Here is a 21,234-nt window from a genome sequence, read left to right on the forward strand (position 1 = left end):
TTAACAGGGAAATACATACTCATCTTACCTTTATGCACTTATATAGCTTCTTAATACTATTTTTCATTTCTCTTAAAGTTCTTACTTATGGGAACCCTTGCTTTCTAAATAGCCCTGGAATCAAGGTTAATTCTTTGTCATGAGGCTACCAGGTCATATCAGGACTTACATAATTGTTCTTTTTTTTTAAATTTTATTTATTTATTTGAGAGAGAGAGAATGAGAGACAGAGAGCATGAGAGGGAGGAGGGTCAGAGGGAGAAGCAGACTCCCTGCCGAGCGGGGAGCCTGATGTGGGACTCGATCCAGGGACTCCAGGATCATGACCTGAGCCGAAGGCAGTTGCTTAACCAACTGAGCCACCCAGGCGCCCCTTACATAATTGTTATCATTTGATATCCATAAGCAACCTGTTACCTATCTACCAGCTATCTACTTCCCTATTTTCGGTCAGAGGCTGTGGGAAGGTCCTTTTCAAATACTGGCCACTTACGCTCAACGTGTAGAATAATCTGAACCCTATCCTTCTTCAGTTTCAATAACATTAACACCTGATTTAAAGCGGTGTTTGTTTTCACCTCTTCCCTCCCTCCTTGTTTCTAAAGAAAAAGAACTGTAAGTGTTCCCAAATATACTAGCAAAGTGCTAGTTTATTTTGAATGGAGATGTACAACCCCCCTTGCAACCTTTAGTTATGAGCAGGCTAAGAAGAAAAATTTTAGAGAGCCTCTTTAAGCTAGCTCTCTGTTCAGACCTTGGGCTTCTTGGGATCCCAGACCCTAAGTACATTACTCATTTGATGCCTAGGCTTTTGTCCTCCACCAGCCTATGTAGAGACCCTAGTGACGACGGTCTCAGCCCATCCTATACTCATGACCAGCTTCCTCTCTGGCAATGAGACCCCAGGAGAACACCTCTCTCCTACAGCCTACTGCCAGAGGTAAACTGGGACGTAAACAAGTCTGGTAGGATGAGGCTGGGCTTGGGGGAGATTGGATCTAAATGGATTTTCTCAAATAGTCAAATATATTTAACTTTTTTCCATCATTTTTCATGCCCTCATGCCTCACCCAATGGTTCTCATGCTTCAGAGATGAAAACCTGTCACAACCAACCAGAATAATGGAACTCATTAATTTGACAAACATTTGTTGAGTGACTACTATGTGCTAGATATTACTAGCACTTCTTCAAAGATATATGAGAGAATTCCAGCCTTTGAGACAAAGTGCACTGAGACAACTGATCTAAGTTATTCCTTGCACAGCCCAGAGAGAGGAGAGGAGTGAAGATAAGAGTATCTCTATGTCTTGACCCTTGACTAAAGTTGGCACTGGAAATTCATCTCCCTCCATGGAAGTGAGGCCACTGCTGTTGGCCATTCTTTGAATTCTCTGAGTCCTTATTTTCTCTACAGTAGAGTACCTTCAGTAAATAGCTTTTAAAAATTACCATTATTTAAGTCCAGCCTGCTGTTGCCCTCACATAGTAAAACTCTAATGAAGCATCTGTGTTATGAACCTGATGAAAACCGCCCCTGGGCTCCTCTTGCCTGGAATGCTCTCTCCCCAACTACACTTGCCAAGCTCAGTGGTTAATGCCCCCAGAAGCATTCACCCTCTGCTCACCACCCCCCACCCCAGCACTTTGTACCTCTCTCAGCAGACTTATCATACTTTTTATATCCTCCTGGATGTCACAGTCATTTGTGTATGTGGCTTAGTTCTTTTACCGGGCTGTTAGATCCTTGAACTAATTCATCTTCTTTTCTCCCTGTCCTATCATGGCAACTAGCTTGTACCTTGTGAGGACTCTCTAAATGTTTCTTGATGTCAAATTAAGTTGTTGGTCCATCTGTTATTCTCAACCTGACCTCAAGTTTGTATGACAAGAGTTCTCCTTGGTCCTGACACTAGTTTTATAATGAAATGCTCCATTATTGCAATGATGCAATACTTTTGAAAGTTATTGAAAGCATTTCCTTCATCCCATTGTTCAAAGGAGGTCCAATTTTATTTTTTGCAACCTTGCAAAACCAGGTCAAAAATAATCTGGAATATTTTATAATTTCTCTGGATCTCAGTCTTGCAATAGAGAGTATCTTTAACTGTTATTAAAGCCTGTGAAAGAGTAGTACCTATGGGAGCCTTGCATGGTTATGCTGACCCATACAGTGTATACCTGGCCAGTGAGCTGATGAAGGAGACCTAGGATAGCCTTCCAGTAGAAGAGCTAGTTTAGCAATGATCTGAATGCGAGCATAAATGGCAACAAAGCAAATTTACTATTTTGGGGGTCCTCCTGCATGTTTTCTTATCTTACCCATATTCTATGTTTGGGAAGTTACTTGAAAAACTACCAACCCAAAGAGCTGGTTGACGAAATTCAATGACGAAATTGATACGGGATCAAATAGTTGAAGGCAATTTTTTCATGTAATTATTTACATCATACCCTTCTATGGAGAAGGACCCTGAAATGTACCATAGAGAGAACATCATGTTCTCTGAGTGATGGGTGCTTCTGTAGAGTAAATTCTGAAGCAATAATTGGGTACTGAAATTCCTGACAGGGTGGAGCCCTGTTAAGCTTTATGAAGATTCACCAAAATTCATGGCAACTGGATCAATCTTCATGATAAATGCCACTGTGCTGGTCTTTTGCATAGACTCCAGAATCTGACAGCTAGTTGGAATTCAAGAGCTCTTACTAGTCCACAAGCCGTAAGGCTGAAGTTCAAAGTACAGAATCAAACCCTGTTGAATTGTAGCCACTCTAATATTTCTAAAGACGTCTCACTTTTTTTTTTTGTTAAGATTTATTTATTTATTTATTTGACAGAGAGAGACAGAGCAAGAGAGCGCGCACAAGCAGGGGGAGTGGGAGAGGGAGAAGCAGGCTTCCCGCCGAGCAGGGAGCCCGATGCGGGGCTTGATCCCAGGACCCTGGGATCATGACCTGAGCTGAAGGCAGACACTTAACCACTGAGCCACCCAGGCGCCCCTAAGACGTCACACTTTTATGTACTATGTTCAGGTGGTGTAGTAGAATAAGTGCCTTGGAAGTGAAACAAAACCAAACATGTGGGTTTTGTCCCCAGCTCTCTATTGCTAACCAGCTATATGACTCTGGGCAACTGATATTCAGGGCCTTTGTTCAACGATATAAAACAAGCAGAAATTAGACTGTTTCTCAAAGCCTTGTCCTCAGACCAATTCATCTGGGCGTGGGATGGGACTTGCTATAAAAATTCACATTACTGCGTCCCGCCACAGTCCTACTGATTCAGTGCTTTTGGGGAATGGGGTCAGGAATCTGTTTTTTAAAATAAGCTTCCCAGGTGATTCTTGTGCACATTAAAGTTTCTTTTCTACACTTTTTTTTTTTTTGAAGGATAACACGCTCATTAAAGTTGGAGGATTATAGGATTAGAATTTCTCTCAGATTCCTTCCAACTTTAAAGAATTCTAGGGGTGCCTGGGTGGCTCAGTTGGTTGGGCGTCTGATTCTTGGTTTTGACTCAGGTCCTGATCTCAGGGTCGTGAGATCAAGCCCCACGTTGGGCTCTGTGTTCAGCGGGGAGTCTGCTTGAAGATTCTCTCCCTGTGCCCCTCCTCCCACTTCCTCCCTCTCCCTCTCTCAAATAAATAAATAAATCTTAAAGAAAATAATTCTTTTTAGAAGCAGTCCATTCAACACATTTACAAATGGGTACCTCTACTAAGCAGCCAGCTTTGGACTCCCTGTTATCTCCTTTACAGGTCAGAGTGTAATTCTGCATGGCATACAATGGTTTCTTAGTGATTTGGAAAAGTGGAATGTTTTCCAAATGTGTGGCCTTTCTCAAAGGTCAGTTTACTGCCAGAGTGCTGTTAGGTGCACTGGAAAGTCTGGTTCAAATTGGATGTGAGTGCCCAAACTTCACATACTCTCCACATACACTGACCTAAATGTAATGCTTAATGGCAGGGGACTGTTGCCTGAGTGGGGAAGGAGATATCTGGCTGTGTTTCTGACTTGATTACAGAACCAATCTCTGCAGTTCCTGACCTCCCTCACAGGGAGCCTGAGGTGCTATGCAAGTAAACAGTATTTAAGTACCCCCCTAGAGGGGTAAAAAGATCACTGTGATGATAACTTTCTTTGGAACCAAAAGGTAAACTAATAGGTTTAAGAGTCTTCCAGTTACTAAGAGGTTAAGTTGTCTCTTTTCTCAGGCAACTAGAAATTGTTGGGAATTTTCTTGAAGGGACCATCCCCTTTACACAACTTGGCTGTCTTTAAGTTGAACCCCTGTTTTTAAACATTTATACAAAGTCTTCATTTTTTGTATTATTTTATGCCACATGAAACAGGTGGGTAACTTTCTTGGTTTCCCGCAAGCTAACAGACATCTTTCTGCAACACTAGGCAAGATGCTTAGCTTGCATCAGTTTCCTTAGTTGTGAAATGTAGGGGAAGAGCAGAGGATGCTTAATCCATTCGAGCTCTAGCACTACATCCATGTAGAAGAAGGTAGCATGATATGGGGGAATTCATGGGCTTTGAAGTTGGATGGACCTGGGCTAGAATTTTAAGCTTAGTTTTCTCAATTGTCTAACAGGGGATAATGACATGCTATCTCTCAGGGTAATAAAAGCACTCAGCATAGGGGTTGGCACAGAAAGGCATTCAGAAAGGTGAGGCCTCCTGGCTCCCTATTTCTTCGTCTTTCAGCTCACATCTGGTTGGGCCTCCCTTTACTGACAGAGTGAGAAGCAACTCCTAGTCCTTATTCCCGCTCTAGGAAGGAAAACCAACAGTCCTGTGGGAAACAGGTTCTTGGTTTCTTCCTGGCCCTGTCACCCCTGGAGCATGAAGTTACCATTTCAGGTTTGTTGAAGCGTGGCAAGAGGTAACTCCAGAACCAAAGGTCACTTGGGCTACAGATGTAATGGGGGCTGACAAGGGCACAGCAGCAGATCCCTAAAATCTTCTTCTTGGGGAGCAGGTGGAGTAACCTTCTCTCTGCAGTGAGAATCTAGAAAGGCTAACAGCATTTGAGAGCTGGAAGCAACCAGGAAGACCCTCTATTAGAGGAGGAAACCAAGGGACAGGGAGGGAAAGTGACTTTCTCATGCTCACATCGCCAATCAAACAGCAGAGATAAGAACATTCTGGATCCTCTAGAGTTCACACTCAAAGGCTCTCTGCATCTTAACGCAAATATTGTCAGTATAGGTTCAGAGCTTGGACTCTGGAGGTAGATAGCTCTGGTGAACCCCTCTCCTCCCAGCTCTGTGACCTGGGGCATAAGGCGTCACCCCTCTGGTCTCAGTGGTCTCATCTACAAAGCCGGGTAGTAAACCCTACCTGTTGTTAGGATTAAAGGCAACACTTCGTGCCTAACGCAGTGCCTGGCTCGGCTTCCACAACAGGTTGTCCTAACGATCACTGGCGTTCCTCTACCCTTCCAGTTCGGATCTGGACTTCCCTTTGCAACCCTCTAGGGCATGCAGGGGCGAGTGTGTCACGGTGCCGAGGAGCCCGCAGCCAGGGCGGGCGCTCCGCGGGGCTCACCTGACGAGGCCAGAAGCACCTTCGCGCCGCAGCACTGGAAGCAGTGCAACAGGGACTTCGCGCGGATGTTGTAGTTGAGGCACGCCATGGCACAGCCCAGTTTGACCAGCCCCAGCCACAGCCACACGTAGGCTGGCTCGTTGCCCATGAAGATCGCCACGCAGTCTCCCTGGCGCAGGCCGAGGTGGGCCCGCAGCGCCCGCGCCACCTGGTTGCTGCGCCGGTCCACCTGCGAGTAGGTGAGCGTCTCGTCGCGGAAAAGCAGGAAGGGCTTGTGCGGGCTCTTGCGCGCTTTCTGCAGAAAGAGGTGCAGGATGGTGCGCACCGGCCGCCTCTGCCGGTAGCTGCGCACCTGCCGGGCCACGCGGGCCAGCCGCAGGAAGTAACGCATGTCCTGGAACAAGTAGGGGCAGCAGAGGTTCACCAGCAGCGGCAGGAGCAGCAGCCCCGCCAGGGCCGTGTAGATGGCGGGCAGCATGACGGTGGCGGGGCCCCCTGTCCCCGCGAGGACAGTGGGTGCGCTCCAGGCGTGCAGCGCGGCGGCCGGGAGGGCTCCGGACGGACGGCAGGCGGGCTGCGCGGGGGCGCGGGGCGAGGCTGGGGCCACCGCGGGGCGCCTGGGCTGCGGGCACCAATGCTGGCTCCCGGGGAGGTGGAGCGGTGTGTGGACTGCGCGGGTGCGGGGCGGGAGAGGACGGTGAGCCCGCCCCCTTGTGGGTGTGCAGCTACCTGGGCCGGCAAGGCTGCACGGCGGCTCGCCCGGGTTTCGACCGCCGCTTGGCGCGAAGCAGGGATCTGTCTTGTGACCGATGTACTTTATACCTCCGAGCCACAGTTTCCCTGTCAAAATGCTGATGACAAGACGCACTTAGCGGACGTGGAGAAGTTTAGAAGAGAGAGTGTAGGCATAGGGTTGTTATTTCTGGCTACCACCAGCGGAGTGCCTTACAGAAGTGATTTAATGTTAGTATCAGTAAAGCGCTTTATAAATGTGAGAGTCCGGTTATTAATTAGTAATGGGTACCAGGTGCCACTGCCACATCGGATTCCCGCCTGTCCCTTCCTGGTCCCAGAGGCTTTCCACCTCGTCTCTGGTTTTCAGATTGGCACCCCGCCCCCCCGCCCCGCCCAAGTGCCGGGCGGTCTCCTGGGGCGAGGATTTCAAGGTTGAACAGAAGCACCAGCCGTTGTCACCTCTGTCTCCTCCCAGTCCCTGGGCTGTGGGTAAGGACAGGACACTGGTCGGAGTCGGGCCTCGGCCGGCGCAGCCAGTCCAGATGGGGCGTGAGGTAGGGCCACACTCTTGCCTGCTGAAATCAAGCTCCGGCGATCTTAGACTTTCATTTGTTTGTATGCTTGTTTGACTTTTAATATTTTGTCCTAAGGGATTTTTCTCTCTCGTATGTTGAAGATTTTCAACTAGTGTTAGCCTAATTCAACAGACATTTACTAAGGGGTTCTATCAGAGAACATTACAACACAGAGGACATTAAGTAAACATTCGCATCTCTCAAAAGCCAATTTTTTTTTTTTTTTTTTTAGTGTGATCCTCTCTTTTAATTTCCCTTAGTGCTGCTTCTATAAATAAAGTGAATACTTGCGGCTTGCTACCGAGGAGGGTCAGGATCCAAGGAAAGCAGTGTTCTTTCTTCCCCTCCTGTCTTCCTGCATTCATCATCTTATTCTTATGAGATAGCCACACCTAATGAATGCCTACTCCTGCCGGACACTCTGCTAGGGGCTTCCCTGTAATATATTTTTTGGGAGCCTCACAGTCATCTAAAGGGGGCACTTTCATGCTCATTTACAGACAGGAAAGGGACACTTCGGTAAATTAAGAGAGCTAGTATGTGACTCATGAGTTTTGAAACTGGTATCTGTTTGGCCCTGGGGCCCTTCCTTAGCAACCACCGTTCACTGCCTATTCTCTAGGTTTCTATCCATGTTCTTTTCAGCAGTCTTCTTTAATTTTCTTTTTCACAATCTTCCCCCCTCCATTTTTTTTTTTTTTTTAGCCCCCTCATTTTATTCCTGGGACCTGCTCAAGCAACCCTTCCTTTGCCTTTTCCTGAATCTTTCACGGCAGATCCCACTACCCTGGAGTGATGGGTTTACATCATTTCTCTGGCATGGGTTGGGGGCCTTGATTATCCCTGAGGAGTTGACTGTAGTGTTAACCAAAGGAGGGATCAGGACAGAAACCATTCTTGTAGGCACCTTTTCTTTCATGTTGAAGCTCAGAGCAGCCCTCCCTTGACATCCCAATGCCACCCCTGTCCCTTCACGGCTAGTCACTTCAGTAGCCTCCTAGACACCCCCCCCCCGTCATGCCTTTGAATAGCTACTTTCCAGAGTGCTAGACTGTTGCAAATGCTCCCTTTCTTCCCTCTTATTTTGAGGATCACTTTATCCTTGTGCCTCAGCAGTTTTTCAGTTCCAAGTGAAAGAACACAAGATCCAAACTTGCTTACGTAGAAATAGGAGTTTAAGCAGCTACTGCAGAGTCCAGGGGTAGGACAGGCTTCGGATGAGCCTTCATTGGTGGCTTAAGTGCTAGGACCTGGACCCCGTTTCCCTTCCACCATTTCTTTGCTCCACCTCCTCTGTTCTCATGTAGGCTCCCCCTCATCATCCAAAGATGACTGCCAACCAGCGTTTTAGGGTTATATGCTTCCCACGTCAACTTCAGACAGAAATATAAGAATCTTTTTCTTAGTTCTTATTTAAAGAAAAAAAGAAATCTCTGATTGGGTTATGGGCCCATCCCCAGAGCAGTCTTTGTGGCCTAGGGAACAGAAATGTTGATTGCGTTAAGCCAAACAAGGCTCACCGGTGGAGCTGGGGTAGAGTTAATAGTACATATCTTGGAACTCTTTTTCCCAATGATTCTAGCTTCAAGCCTGGGCTCCACCTTGCACTCTACCACCAGGCTAATGTCTTCCTGGAAATACTGCTATCATCTTATGACTGCCTAGTCATCTTCAGTGGCTCCCCATTTGCTTCCTGTCTTCTCGAATTGTTATATATGAACAGCATGCTTAAATATACCTGGGCTGGAGCTGACCGTATGCTCTGGGTCCTGCCTGGTTCTCTTGGGGGTAGAAGAGATCAGTAACTTAGCACATTGGTTACCCATTCTAGGAACATCTGCTGGGAAACTCTGGTTAATAAATGAAGTTCAGACTTTATTTTCTGACTCTTCTGAATCTGACTTGAACTTTCACTGTACTCAATAACTATTTATTGAGTTTCCACTATAAGCAGAACATCACCAGGCATTAAATATTTTGAAATGGACCAAAACTTAATTCCAACTATTCCTTTTCAAAAACATCTTATTTTAGTAAATCTGGTCTATAACCTCAAAAAAAAAAAAAAAAAAAAAAAGGCCCTGCACATTCCTCTCTCTATGGCTTTGTTCTGGCTTCTTTCAAACACCCCTGAACTCTCCCCTCTAAATCCTAACTCTCCTTTAAGGTAGCGGTTCATAGATGTCTGGCTTTCTCAGTCCATTTGCATTTCAAAACAAAGTTAAGAACCCCAAATAAAATACCAACTTTTACATTTTTCAAGTAAAAACAGCTCCCTGCCCACCAACTACGGTCTGTTTTTATTATTATTTCATAAAAGAATGACTTCTTTAGCACTAAAAAGGAAAGTATAACTGAACCAGACACTCAGAAATGGCTAATTTTACATTATGTATCTTTTGCCACAGAAATACACAAAACAGGGAAAAACACACACAAAAAGAGGAATTCAGTCCTTTTCAAGAACGGATAACAATAACGCACCAACATATAAAAAAGATAGAGATTAAAATATTTTCGAATATAGAAAAATACTTTTATTTGGTTTATTATATCATATACAAATAGTTTCTATGCAAGCTTATCCATTTGGAAATATAAACTCAACAGTGAAGCATGAAGTAGAACCAGATCTTGGGCTTTGATATAACTTAGGATTGTTTCAGCACTGAGACCAGACCTCAAACCCAGAGCCTCTCCACCCCAGTGTCCTTAGTAAGGCTGTCTACTCCCCACCTCTCCCATGCCCCTACACCCGCTGAGCCTGTCTGCTACCTTCCCTGGGATCTAGATTTTCAAGTCTAGTCCTTTCATGGCTAAGCACTTGAGTGCAGCCTCCTAGACTCCTTGTTTCCTTAAACTTTCTACCCAGAGTGCTAGGTCACCTCAAAGGTCCACTCTCTTCGATCTTATTCTGTGACATTGCTGGAGGAAGTCAGGGGATAGACGTGATTCCTGTGAGTGCACGCTGGCACCTTCTAGCCTTGGTCAGGACTTGTCTGCTGCTTCAGTCCCATTCATCCATCTCTGCTGGTGTCCTGGAGAAGGCCTCTCAGTGACAGTTCCCAACTCCCTTCAAAGTCCCCAAACCCAGCCACAACTGTTCTTTCAAAGTGGGTGGTCACCCCTCCTACTTTATGGAGATGAAGTAGCCCACTGGTTCTCAAACTAAATGGCCATCAAAATTACCCAGAAAGCATGCTAAAATATAGCTTGCTAAATTTTTCTTTTTTTTTTTCCACTTGCTAAATTTTCTGATTCAATAAATCTTGCGTGGGGCCAAAGAATTAATGTTTTGAAGAAGTTCCCAGAAAATACTGATGCTGCTGGTCCAGGGACTACACTTTGAAAACCACATATTTAGCTCAGTTGTTTCCCATGTGCTCAGCAGAGCCCCGGGACTGCTGAAGAGCCACTGAGGAGAATTCCTTGCTGAACCTGGGAAAGGGGTTCTGGAATCCTACACTAGCTCATCCGAGCAGCTCCATATATGTCTCTTTTACAAATTGGACTTCCACGTAGACCTCCCATGAGCAAAGTTTTCCAAAAACATCTTCTTTTAAATCCTCTAGCCCATGAGGATCTATCTCTTGTCCTGAACTTATAAACCCACCACACAGCTTGGCTTTTGATTTTGTGTCTGTTAGTTTTGCCTTTCCCAAATAGAATTCAGCTTTCCAGAATGAAGTCACGGTAAAGAGCATGAGACTTAAAGTCAGAGAACATGGGTTCAAGTCCTCGTCCATCACATATTGGCTGACATAACTCACCTCAAGGTTACTAGGAAATGCTGAGCAGTTACCTTGTATTAATTCTGTAGGCCTTGAGGTAGTGCATGCACAGGGGCGATAGTTGGCAAAGATGTATACATTATGAAGCCTGCCATTTTGTGACATTACTTAGTATAAATAGGAATCTTGTGATTGACTCATTCAATGGCTTATGAGAAAGGCTGCCACTGTGTTGTCTTCCAGGAATCAATCACATTTCTTGAAATGAGGGGTGCCTACTATCCTGTGGAATAGCCAGCATGGTGGCGTTTGGGTAGGGGTGTACAGAATGTGTAGTATTCAGAGAGGGACATGGTAAGAGGTCAGCAGGGATGGCATATGCTGAGATTGGCCCTTCTTTTGGAGAAACGAAGGAGAGGAGAGCCTGGGGATGATGGGTTGTTGGTATTAGACATGAGGGAGCAGAGGGCTCCTCCTCTATTTTTTTTTTTTTTTTGGCATCCCAGTTGGGCTTGCTAACTACATAATCAAGACAAAATACAATTTGAAAAAAAGGTGTTTGTTCTTACTAGTTCTGACCAGAATGCCTTTGATTTGGGGTGGAATTCTAACAGGGAGAAATCCTAATTCTTTACTTTTTGGTTCCTTTGCTCTTATTTTACCTTCTCTTGAATTATCTTCTTGTCCAGTTCTTTTTTTTTAAATTGAAGTATAGTTGATATACCATATTATATTAGTTTTGGGTGTATCTTCTTGTCTGATTCTTAAATGTTAAAGTTCTTAGGGTTGTATCTTCACCTTTCTTCTGTCTTTCTCTCTAGGTGGTCTCCCTTGTTCCTGCTGATGCTGAAGACTCCCGAGTCTGAGTATGCAGCCCTAACCTCTCCCCTGAGTGCCAGATCTTGTTTGATAATGGCAAACTGAACACCTCCGGATGAATTCATTTATTCAATCACTCATTTATTAATTTATTCATTTAATGTTTATTTAAAGTGCACTAGATACACACCACTTCACAGGGTGGATATTATTCTCATTTTCAGATGAGTGAATTAAGATTCAGGGAAGTTAACCAATATGTCGAAGGTCACGCACAGCAAGTAAGTTAATTGTGGAGCAAGGACTAAAACCCATTTTTCAATTCATGGTTAGGTGTCATGGGTGAATGATGCCTCCTCCTCCATCCCCCCAAAAAATATTTACTCAGTAGAACTGCAGAATCTGTGAATGTGACCATATTGGGAAAAAGGATCTTTCAGATGTAATTAACTTAAGGATCTCGAGATGAGATTATCCTGCATTAGTATGGGCCTTAAATCCAATGACAAGTGTCTTTAGAAGAGAAAGGAAGGGGGGAAGACACACGGAAGAGAGGGGGATGTGAAAATGGAGGCAGAGATGGGAGTGATGCCTGTATAATCCAAGGACTGCCAAAGATTGTGGGCAGCCACTGCGTGACAGAGAGGGCTGGAGTGGATTCTCTCCCAGAGCCTTCAGAAGGAACCAGTCCTACCAATGCCTTGGTTCTGAACTTCTGTCCTCCAGAACTGTGAGAGAATAAATTTCTGTTTTAGCCAATGAGTTCGTGGTAATTTGTTATGTAGCTCCAGGAAACTAATATACTAAGCCACATTGTGTTTCACATAAATTAGGATTCCTACCTCAGGACTGGGTGGCACAGTGGGTCAAAAAGTCCAGCAGTTGACAAAAGAGAAAAAAGTATGAATATCTGAAGTAAGTCCTACTGAGTCTACTGGAACAATAAGAATCTTCATGTAGGGGCACCTGGGTGGCTCAGTTGTTAAGCGTCTGCCTTCGGCTCAGGTCATGATCCCAGGGTCCTGGGATCGAGTCCCATGTCGGGCTCCCTGCTCAGCGGGAAGCCTGCTTCTCCCTCTCTCACTCCCCCTGCTTGTGTTCCTGCTCTCGCTCTCTCTGTCAAATAAATAAATAAAATCTTAAAAAAAAAAAAAGAATCTTCATGTAGTAGGCCTCATGGACAGTAAAATTGTGATCTGGGAGTCTGGTTTCCCACGCAGTCTAGGGTCATTTTATTGACTCCAGAACCTAAAACTCATGGATCATTTGCTATCATGGTGATTCAACTCTTCTCTATCCCTGTTTTGTAGTTCCTGCCACAAATTTTCCCCAGTTCTGTAAATCATTTCTCCTGCCTGTCGCATGGATTCTATTTAAAATCTTGTCCTCTGTTGCCTAATGACATGTGATTACTCCCTTCTCCTTGCAAATCTTTCACCATTGGCTCCCTTCTTGCTCAATTATATTCCCAATTTTCTAGCTCATATTCTTGAGCAGATCTGGTATCCCAAACAAATTGCCCATAAACATGACTATATAGAATTCTTAAATATCCAGGGTCTGCTCTCCAGCCTATAGATTACTGCAATTGAATAAGGTGTACAGTACCGGCCCAATTAGCTGTGTGTATTTGTGGGGATGTGTGGAGGTGGGAATAGAGAGGGGGATGGAGTCATGGTCGCTGTACGTAAGTCTTACTCACTAGTAGAGACTTGGCAGTTTTCCTCTAAAGGGACTACAAGCATGTTAAACACATTAATTAGCTTGTCTTATCTTTCTCTTCTGTTTATTTCAGATTGTAATATCTCCATTGAGTTCTTCTGACTCCTACATAAAATAGTTGTGGAAAACTAACTTCTTTTAACTAATAAATTATAATTCATAATTTAGCGTTTACTTACATGGCGAGATTATTCGTGTAGATTCAGGCTTTTGTCTGGTGTCACACTCCTTCTGCCTGAAGAGCTTCCTCTAGTATTTCTTGAATTGTGGATAAACTGGCAATGAATTATTTCAGCTTTAGTTTTTCTGAGAAAGTCTTTATTTAACCTTCATTTTTGAATGGTGTTTTCCCTGGGTAAAGAATGCTGGTATGATAGTTTTATTCTCTGGTACTTTCAAGATGTCGCTTTCCTGTTTTCTGGCTTGTATCGTTTCTGACTGCTGTAAATTCGTATCTTCGTATGTTTTTTACTTTTTTTTTTTCTGGATATCTTTGAGATTTTCTCTTTATTTTTGGTTTTCAGCAGTTAGACTAGGTGTGTGTGTGTGTGTGCCTGTGTTTAATTTATCCTGTCTGGGATTCTATGAACTTCTGGGTCTATGGCTTTATGTCTTTCATAATTTGGGAAAATTTCTTGGTCATTATCTCTTCAAATATTTCTTCTGCCCTATTTCCCCTTCCTGCCTTCCTGCCTTCCTTCTTTCCTATGACTCCAATTATTCATATATTGGGTCATTTGATATTGTCTAACAGTTTTTGGATGAACAGTTTTTTATTCACTTTTTTTCTCTTTGTGTTTCAGTTTGGGTAATTTCTTGACCTATCTTCAAATTTTACTGAGTTTTTTTTCCTCAGCTGTAATAAGTCTATCTAAATAATTCTTCATTTCTGGTATGGTGTTTTTTATTTCTAGCACTTCCATTAACTCTTCCTTATCGTTTTCATTTCACTGATATTCCCCATCTGCTCATACATTTAAAAAAAAAAATGGCTGTTACTCTAAAGAGCTCCTCCCTATAGTTCTTTCCTACCCACATGCGTGGACTCTGAGTTCTTCAAAGCTTAATGCATATACATGTACCCCTCCCCACCCCACAACCGACTTTTGTTTCATTATAATGTTAGTCATATTAACTAGGAAAATAAGTCCTATCCTGATTTCTTCAAGACTGAGGAGGTCAGTTATCTAAGATAAGTTCAGACTCCACTGATGATGCTAGAATCTCCTTTTTATCTTCTAGCCTGTAGCTTGCTCTTCCGTGTTAACCCTGTTTCGTGCTTGTAATGTGACCCAGATAATATATAGGGACCTTCTGAATACCAAGACAGACCTAGCCAATCAATCATAGCATTCTCTCTGTTTGAGCCTAAGCATATATCAGAATCTTTTTTTTTTTAACACAGTGCTCTAAGCTACCACAACCAAATTATCAGATTTGACTTCTGAGATTTAGTTTTGCTTATCATCTCTGTAGTATTGATCTGTAGTTGGACAGTAGAATTACCAGGGAAGCTTTAAAAATTGCATGCCATATTGTTATTTTTTAAGATGCTCTTATATTTTTGAGATACACACTAAAATATTTATGGGAGAGATCATGTTGAACCATTTCAGAGATAGTTGTAGACATTGTGATATTTTATTCCCAAATACTTCAGCCTGTATCTTATAAAAGCAAGGGCATTCTCTAGCTAAAATAGAGTTATAACACTTGGGAAATTTAAAATTGATACAATTCTATTATCTAATATGTTTAATATTATCACCTAATATGAGACTTTATTCAAATATCCCAAATTATCTCAGTAATATCTTTTATGGAATTTTTTAATCATCTAAGAGACAATTAAGGATTACACACATTGTAGTTAATTATCTCTCTCTTTTGTTAACTTTAATCAAGAGCAGCTCTCCAGCCTTCTTTAGTCTTTTATGACATTGACATTTTTGGAGTCCAGGCCAGGTATTTTTTTTTTTTTAAGATTTTATTTATTTGACCGAGAGAGACACAGTGAGAGAGGAAACACAAGCAGGGGGAGTGGGAGAGGGAGAAGCAGGCTCTCCGCCGAGCAGAGAGTCCGATGCGGGGCTCGATCCCAGGACCCTGAGATCATAACCTGAGCCGAAGGCAGATGCGTAACGACTGAGCCACCCAGGCGCCCCAAGGCCAGGTATTTTGTGGAATCCTCTTTGTTTTGGGTTTACTTGATGTCTCCTCAAGACTAGACTCAGGTCATGCAGTTTTGGCAGGAATACCATAGAAGTGATTTGTATCCTCAGTGTGTCATATCAAGAGGCACCTGCTGTCAGATTGTCCCATTATTGCTTATATTAAGTTTGATCACTTAGTCAAAGTGCTAACTGCCAGATTCATTGTAAAGCTATATTTTTGTTTGTAATTCATACATATTCTGTGGAGCAATACTTTCAGACTGCATAAATATTCTTTTATGCCCCAATTTTTTACTGAATGATTTTAGCACACTTTGATGATTCTTGCCTGAATCTATTATTCCTGTGGTGGTTCTAAAATGATGATTTTCTATTTCTATCATTCCTTTCACAAGCGTTTGTTGGAATCCTTTCTTTTTCTTTTCCTCTCTTTTTAAGGATGGGTATAGACTCATGGATTTCAATTATTTATTTATTTATTTTTTGGTGTCTAGTATTTTCTTTCTTCTTCCTTTTTTTTTTTTTTAAGTTTTTTACTTTAATTCCAGTAGAGTTAACATACAGTGTTATATTACTTTCAGGTGTACAGTATAGTGATTCAATAATTCTATACATTATTCAGTGCTCATCATGTTAAATGTATTCTTAAATCCCCTTTACCTATTTCACCCATTCTTCCCCCACTTCCCCTCTGATATGCTATATTTTAAACACGTACCCTCAGTTAAAGTTACTATTTTTTTTCCCAACAAGAACATTTTTACTGGAAACATACTTCAGAATACATGGTTCTAAAGATATATATAAAACATTGCAGGGGCACCTGGGTGGCTCAGTTGTTAAGCGTCTGCATTCAGCTCAGGTCATGATCCCAGGGTCCTGGGATCGAGCCCCGCATCGGGCTCCCTGCTCGGCAGGAAGCCTGCTTCTCCCTCTCCTCTCCCTCTGCCCCTGCTTCTGCTGTCTTGCTCTATCTCTGTCAAATAAATAAAATCTTAAAAAAATATTCCACCCAAGAAAATGAAATGCACATTTTCTTCAAGTAGACACAGAAGAATCCCCTGGTTAAATTATATAAAAAGAGATATAATAAATATTACAAATTTATGAAGACTGACATCATTCCAAATATCTTTTCCACGCACAATGGCGCAAAACTGAAGATTAATAACACAAAGCTGGAAAATCTATGAATATTAAGTAATTAATACATAAAAATTAAACAACACACTACTGCACAAGCAATGGGCCAAATAAGAAATCAAACAACAAGTCAAAATGTGTCTCAGAACAAAAGAAAAAGAAAACACAATATTCCAAAACTTATGGGATATAGCAAAAGCAGATGTTGGAGTGAAATTTATGTCATAAATACTTGTATTAAGAAAAAAGTTCAAACAGACAACATTACACCATGAGGAACTAGAAAAAGAAGAAACTTAGCTGAAATTTAGTAGAGAAAGAAAATAACAAAGAAAAATCAGAAATAAATGGAATAGGGACCAGATTAAACAATAACATAACATTGAAAGTAATGACCAGTTTAAAAAAATTTTTTTTGACAATGCTTTAACTACATTAACTAAGAAAAAAAAAAAAGAGAGATAGCTAAAAAACCAAAATGAGAAATGGAAGAGAAAACATTACAACAGATAACCACAGAAATACATAGTGTGCTAACAGGTTACTATAAACAATTACATACTAACAAATCAGATAACTTAGGAAAAAAACCAGATAATTCCTAAAAACGTACAAGTTACCATGATTGAATCATGCATCTTGAATCCAAGAAGTAGGAAATCTTCTTAGACCAATAACAAGCATGAAAGTTGAATTAGGAATCAAAAATCTCCCAGCACAGAAAAGCCCAGGGCCACAGGGTTTCACTGGTGAATTCTTTTTTTTAAAAAAATTTTATTTTATTATGTTATGTTAATCACCATACATTACATCATTAGTTTTTGATGTAGTGTTCCATGATTCATTGTTTGTGCATAACACCCAGTGCTCCACTCAGTATGTGCCCTCTTTAATACCCATCACCAGGCTAACCCATCCCCCCACCCCCCTCCCCTCCAGAACCCTCAGTTTGTTTCTCAGAGTTTATTGGTGAATTCTACCGAACATTTAAATGAACAATTAATGACAATCTTTGTCAAAATCGTACAAATAATGGAATAGAGGGAACACATTCAAAATCATTCTAGGAGACCAGTACTAATCTGATACCCAAGCAGGATAAAAACAATACAAGAACAAAAAAGTCTAGTTTGTCCAACATAAGTATCGCTACTCTTTTTTTGACAGCCATTTGCGTGATAAATATTTTTCTACCCCTTTACTTATTCAGTCTGTAAGTGTCTTTGGGTCTAAAATGAGTCTCTAGTAGGCAGCATATAGATGGATCTTTTTTTTTTTAAATCCGTTCTGACACCTTATGTCTTTTAATTGGAGACTTTATTTCATTTACATTCAAGGTAATTATTGATACATATGTATTTAGTGCCATTTTATTACTTTTGTCATTGTTTCTGGAGATTTTCTCCGATCTTTCTTGTCTGTCAGTTTTGGTGTCTCCTTTGCACTCAAAGAGTCTCCTTTAAGATTTCTTGAAGGGCTGGGTTAGTAGTCATGAACTCCTTTAGTTTTTGTTTGGGAAACTGTTCATCTCTCCTTCTATTCTGAATGATAGCCTTGCTGGATAGAGTCTTCTTGGCTGTAGATCACTCCTTCCACATGCATTTATTGGCATCCTTTCTTTTTCTTTTCCTCTCTTTTTAAGGATGGATATAGACTCATGGAATTTTTTTTTTTGACTCATGGATTTTTAAAAAGTTCATATTATAGTTCTTTTCGGTTGTTTATTTTTGCTGGCTCCTGTGTTCTTTTGCATTTCCCTATCAGCTTTTGAGCATGCTGTTAGTTCTGAGAAAAGAATATGTTCCAAGTCACATTGTATTTCCCCTGACCTAGCCCTGGAATCAGCCGTTTTTTCTACGAGACCCTGCTTCCTTCTGTTGAACTTTGGCACTTAGATGCTGAGATCAGGGTACAAGGTGTACTCTTTGCTACAGAAGAGTCTTTGAATATTAGTGATACTTCTAATGCCTTAATCCAATGCCATAGGGTTTGCTGCTTCTTCCCTTATTCCGTATCTTAAATAAAAATCTCTCACAGTGGGGAAAACTGGTTCCCAATATCAATATATCTATTTATTTGGAATTCTAAAATACACACAAAACTGGTTTCAGAATTACCAGATTGATATCACTGCCAACAACAAACTTACAGAATTGCATTCAAGGGTTTCTTGGAGTTCTTATTACCCTTAGAACACCCCCTGATGATGGAAAATTGGAATTTTGCATTAAAAAATTACTTGGTATTTTTCTTCTTTCAAGTGGTCATGCTATTGATGTGATCACACTTACGCTGATTTGTTTCTGTTTCTGTTCAGTTTAGAGTTAATCCAACCTGGGGGTTTAATTTTATATTTTGAAAATAAAAACATTTACATGGTTCAAAAGTCAAAATTCTATAAAAAATATGATAAAAATTTGATCAGAGTCATTCCATTGTTTTCCCTATCTTTCCCACTTATTCTCATGTTTTCCCTTTAGGTTTCTGGTTTATCTTCCTTGAATTTCATTTTGCATAAATACGCCTGTATTTTTCCCCCCAGTTGTATTGAGATTCACTTGACATATAACGTATTTTCTTATTTCACCTTCTTTCTTACAGAAGGTAGCATACCTTTTCATTTTTTGAAAAGCATACTTTTCATTTTTTACCTTGCTTTTTTTCATTTATACAAAAAACATTTTAATTTCTCTTTTCTCTTATTATGATTCTGGCAGATCAGTTTTGGCCGAATAGAAATATTGTCCTGTTGGCAGAAAGCCCCAAATTTCAAGGAAGTTCTCAATGACTGACCATTTTCTATTCTGGGATACCAATGAGGGTACCTATGATAGAAAGAAAGAGAAACAGAAAAGAATGGGTGAGGAGAGCGGTGGGGGAGAAGATGGGGAGAAAAATTGGCCTTGGAAAAGCATTTATTTTACGTTTAGTGAAGTTTCCACTAGATGGCAGTAACATCCCAGGAATAAGGTCCCTAAGCGTTCTGGGAACCGGATAAACCTACTAGGAAGGACTATGCCCAAGTACAATCTCTCTTCTCCGGCAGAATCTTTTAAATGGATTTACTCTTCAGATCATACCAATTTAACTTTTAAAATCTAATTCTCAACACTGTTTATCCCTCAGTAATGGGACTCTAACCCTGAATCAATCTATATATGATCTCAAATCAGATAAGATGCTATGAACAGCAAATATTAAAAATAATTCTAGGATTCAGTAAAATGTGTTTTTAAACCTAAAGTTAGTTAAGCATTCTTTATTAAAAGTATCCTAACTTCTTTATTCTTAGTTCAATTTTGTCTGATCCTGATTTTAAAAATAAGTAAAAAAATAGACAAAATTGAAAAGTAAATTAAATAGCAAAATTTATTCTCAGATTAGGAACTGGCAGTTATTTTTAGAAATTATAGAGGTAACATCATACCCCTGATTAATTCAGCAGATCTTGCAAAAAATACTATTTAATACCAGTTGTGGCATTCATGGTCCTGTTAGGATAGAGATACTAAGTCTCTTCCATTTGCAGGCTCACCCCAGCAGCTAGGCAGGTCTATAATCAGTCTTCCTGCCAAAAGCCACATATTTGTGGGCATGGGAAGAAGGTTGGAACCTGCAAGCCAGGTGCTGCAGGATTCCCTGCTCTTCATCCTGTTCTTTCGCTGTCTCCCACTTTTTTGCTGGTTGTTGAGGTACACACACGGATTTATGATAGCACTGGGCTGGGCTGGGACATGAGAGATCCTAATTTGAAGAAGTAATAATACAATATCCAGAAGTGACCGTACAGGCTAAGCATAACATTCACTAGTTTAATATGACATGAAGCAAACTGTTTTCATAGGTGTAGAGGAGAGGACTGATCGCATCCACTGGGACTAGTCGGGGCTTCCAGGAGTAGGGGAGCTTTGAGAAATTGATGAAGGAAAAGTGTACCTGAGTTGGTAGCTGGGAAAAGGTAGACAGGGTGGATAGGGGGAAATATGTAAGAAAATATGGGTAATTGCAAATCACGCCATTTCCATCATACCATTCTTCTGTGATGGAATGAAGGAAACCATGACTTAATTCTAAATGCAAAAATCTATCATGTTCACTAGAATTATTTGAGAATCTTTCACTTTTCTTTCCCTCCTTTGTCTTTCTACCAGCAACATCATATTATAGGCTTTCCTACTAGCTGTATAAGTGATTCATCCACTACCTTTACTATATTTTTACCTTTACCAGTAAGATTTATACTTTCATGTGTTTTCTTGTTACCAATTAGCACCTTTTCTTTTCAGCTTAGTCACTTTCACATTTCTTGTAAGGTCAGTTTAGTGGTGATGAGTCCTTTTGTTTGTCTGGAAAAATCTTCATCTCTCCTTCCATTATGAATAACTTGCTGGATAGAGGTATTCACGGTAGGAAGTTTTTCTTTCAACACTTTGGATATATTGTGCTCCTCCCTTCCTGGCCTGTAAAGTTTCTGCTGAAAAATCTTCTAATAGTCCTTTGGGACTAATAAGTCGTTTTTTCTTGCTGCTTTTAAGGCAACAAGATGTGTGCAAAAGCTCCCCTCCAGGAAATACTGGCACTCTGGAGTAGCCGAGGGAGAGTATCTAGATGGCCCCTGCAGGGAAGGAGGGGGGGAGGGGGAAGAACAATGACAAAAAATGTCTGGCATTAAAAAAGGAAGAAGATGGCACCCATTGGCTAGAGCAAAGCAGAGGTGGAGCACGGGCCAACCAGCAGACCCTTAGATGCTGCTAAATGAGATGCCTGCCTCTCAGG

At 41.5% G+C, this 21,234-nt stretch overlaps 1 protein-coding gene across 2 annotated transcripts in view; it reads right to left on the bottom strand.

Annotated features, from left to right (window-relative positions):
- Positions 1 to 6,205, bottom strand: part of SLC27A2 (solute carrier family 27 member 2) — a 41,713-nt gene extending 35,508 nt beyond the window's left edge. For both annotated transcript variants that reach the window (XM_045900102.3, XM_045900103.3), the window contains exon 1: positions 5,560 to 6,205. In XM_045900102.3, the coding sequence (XP_045756058.1) occupies positions 5,560 to 6,037 (478 nt within the window). In that variant the 5' untranslated portion in view covers positions 6,038 to 6,205. The remainder of the gene's footprint in view (positions 1 to 5,559) is intronic.
- Between the last annotated feature and the right edge of the window lie 15,029 nt (positions 6,206 to 21,234).

Source organism: Mirounga angustirostris, unplaced genomic scaffold, assembly GCF_029215605.1.
Source record: "Mirounga angustirostris isolate CCGP_5_RB_7025 unplaced genomic scaffold, mMirAng1.0.hap1 SCAF_9, whole genome shotgun sequence".
NCBI lineage: Eukaryota > Metazoa > Chordata > Mammalia > Carnivora > Phocidae > Mirounga > Mirounga angustirostris.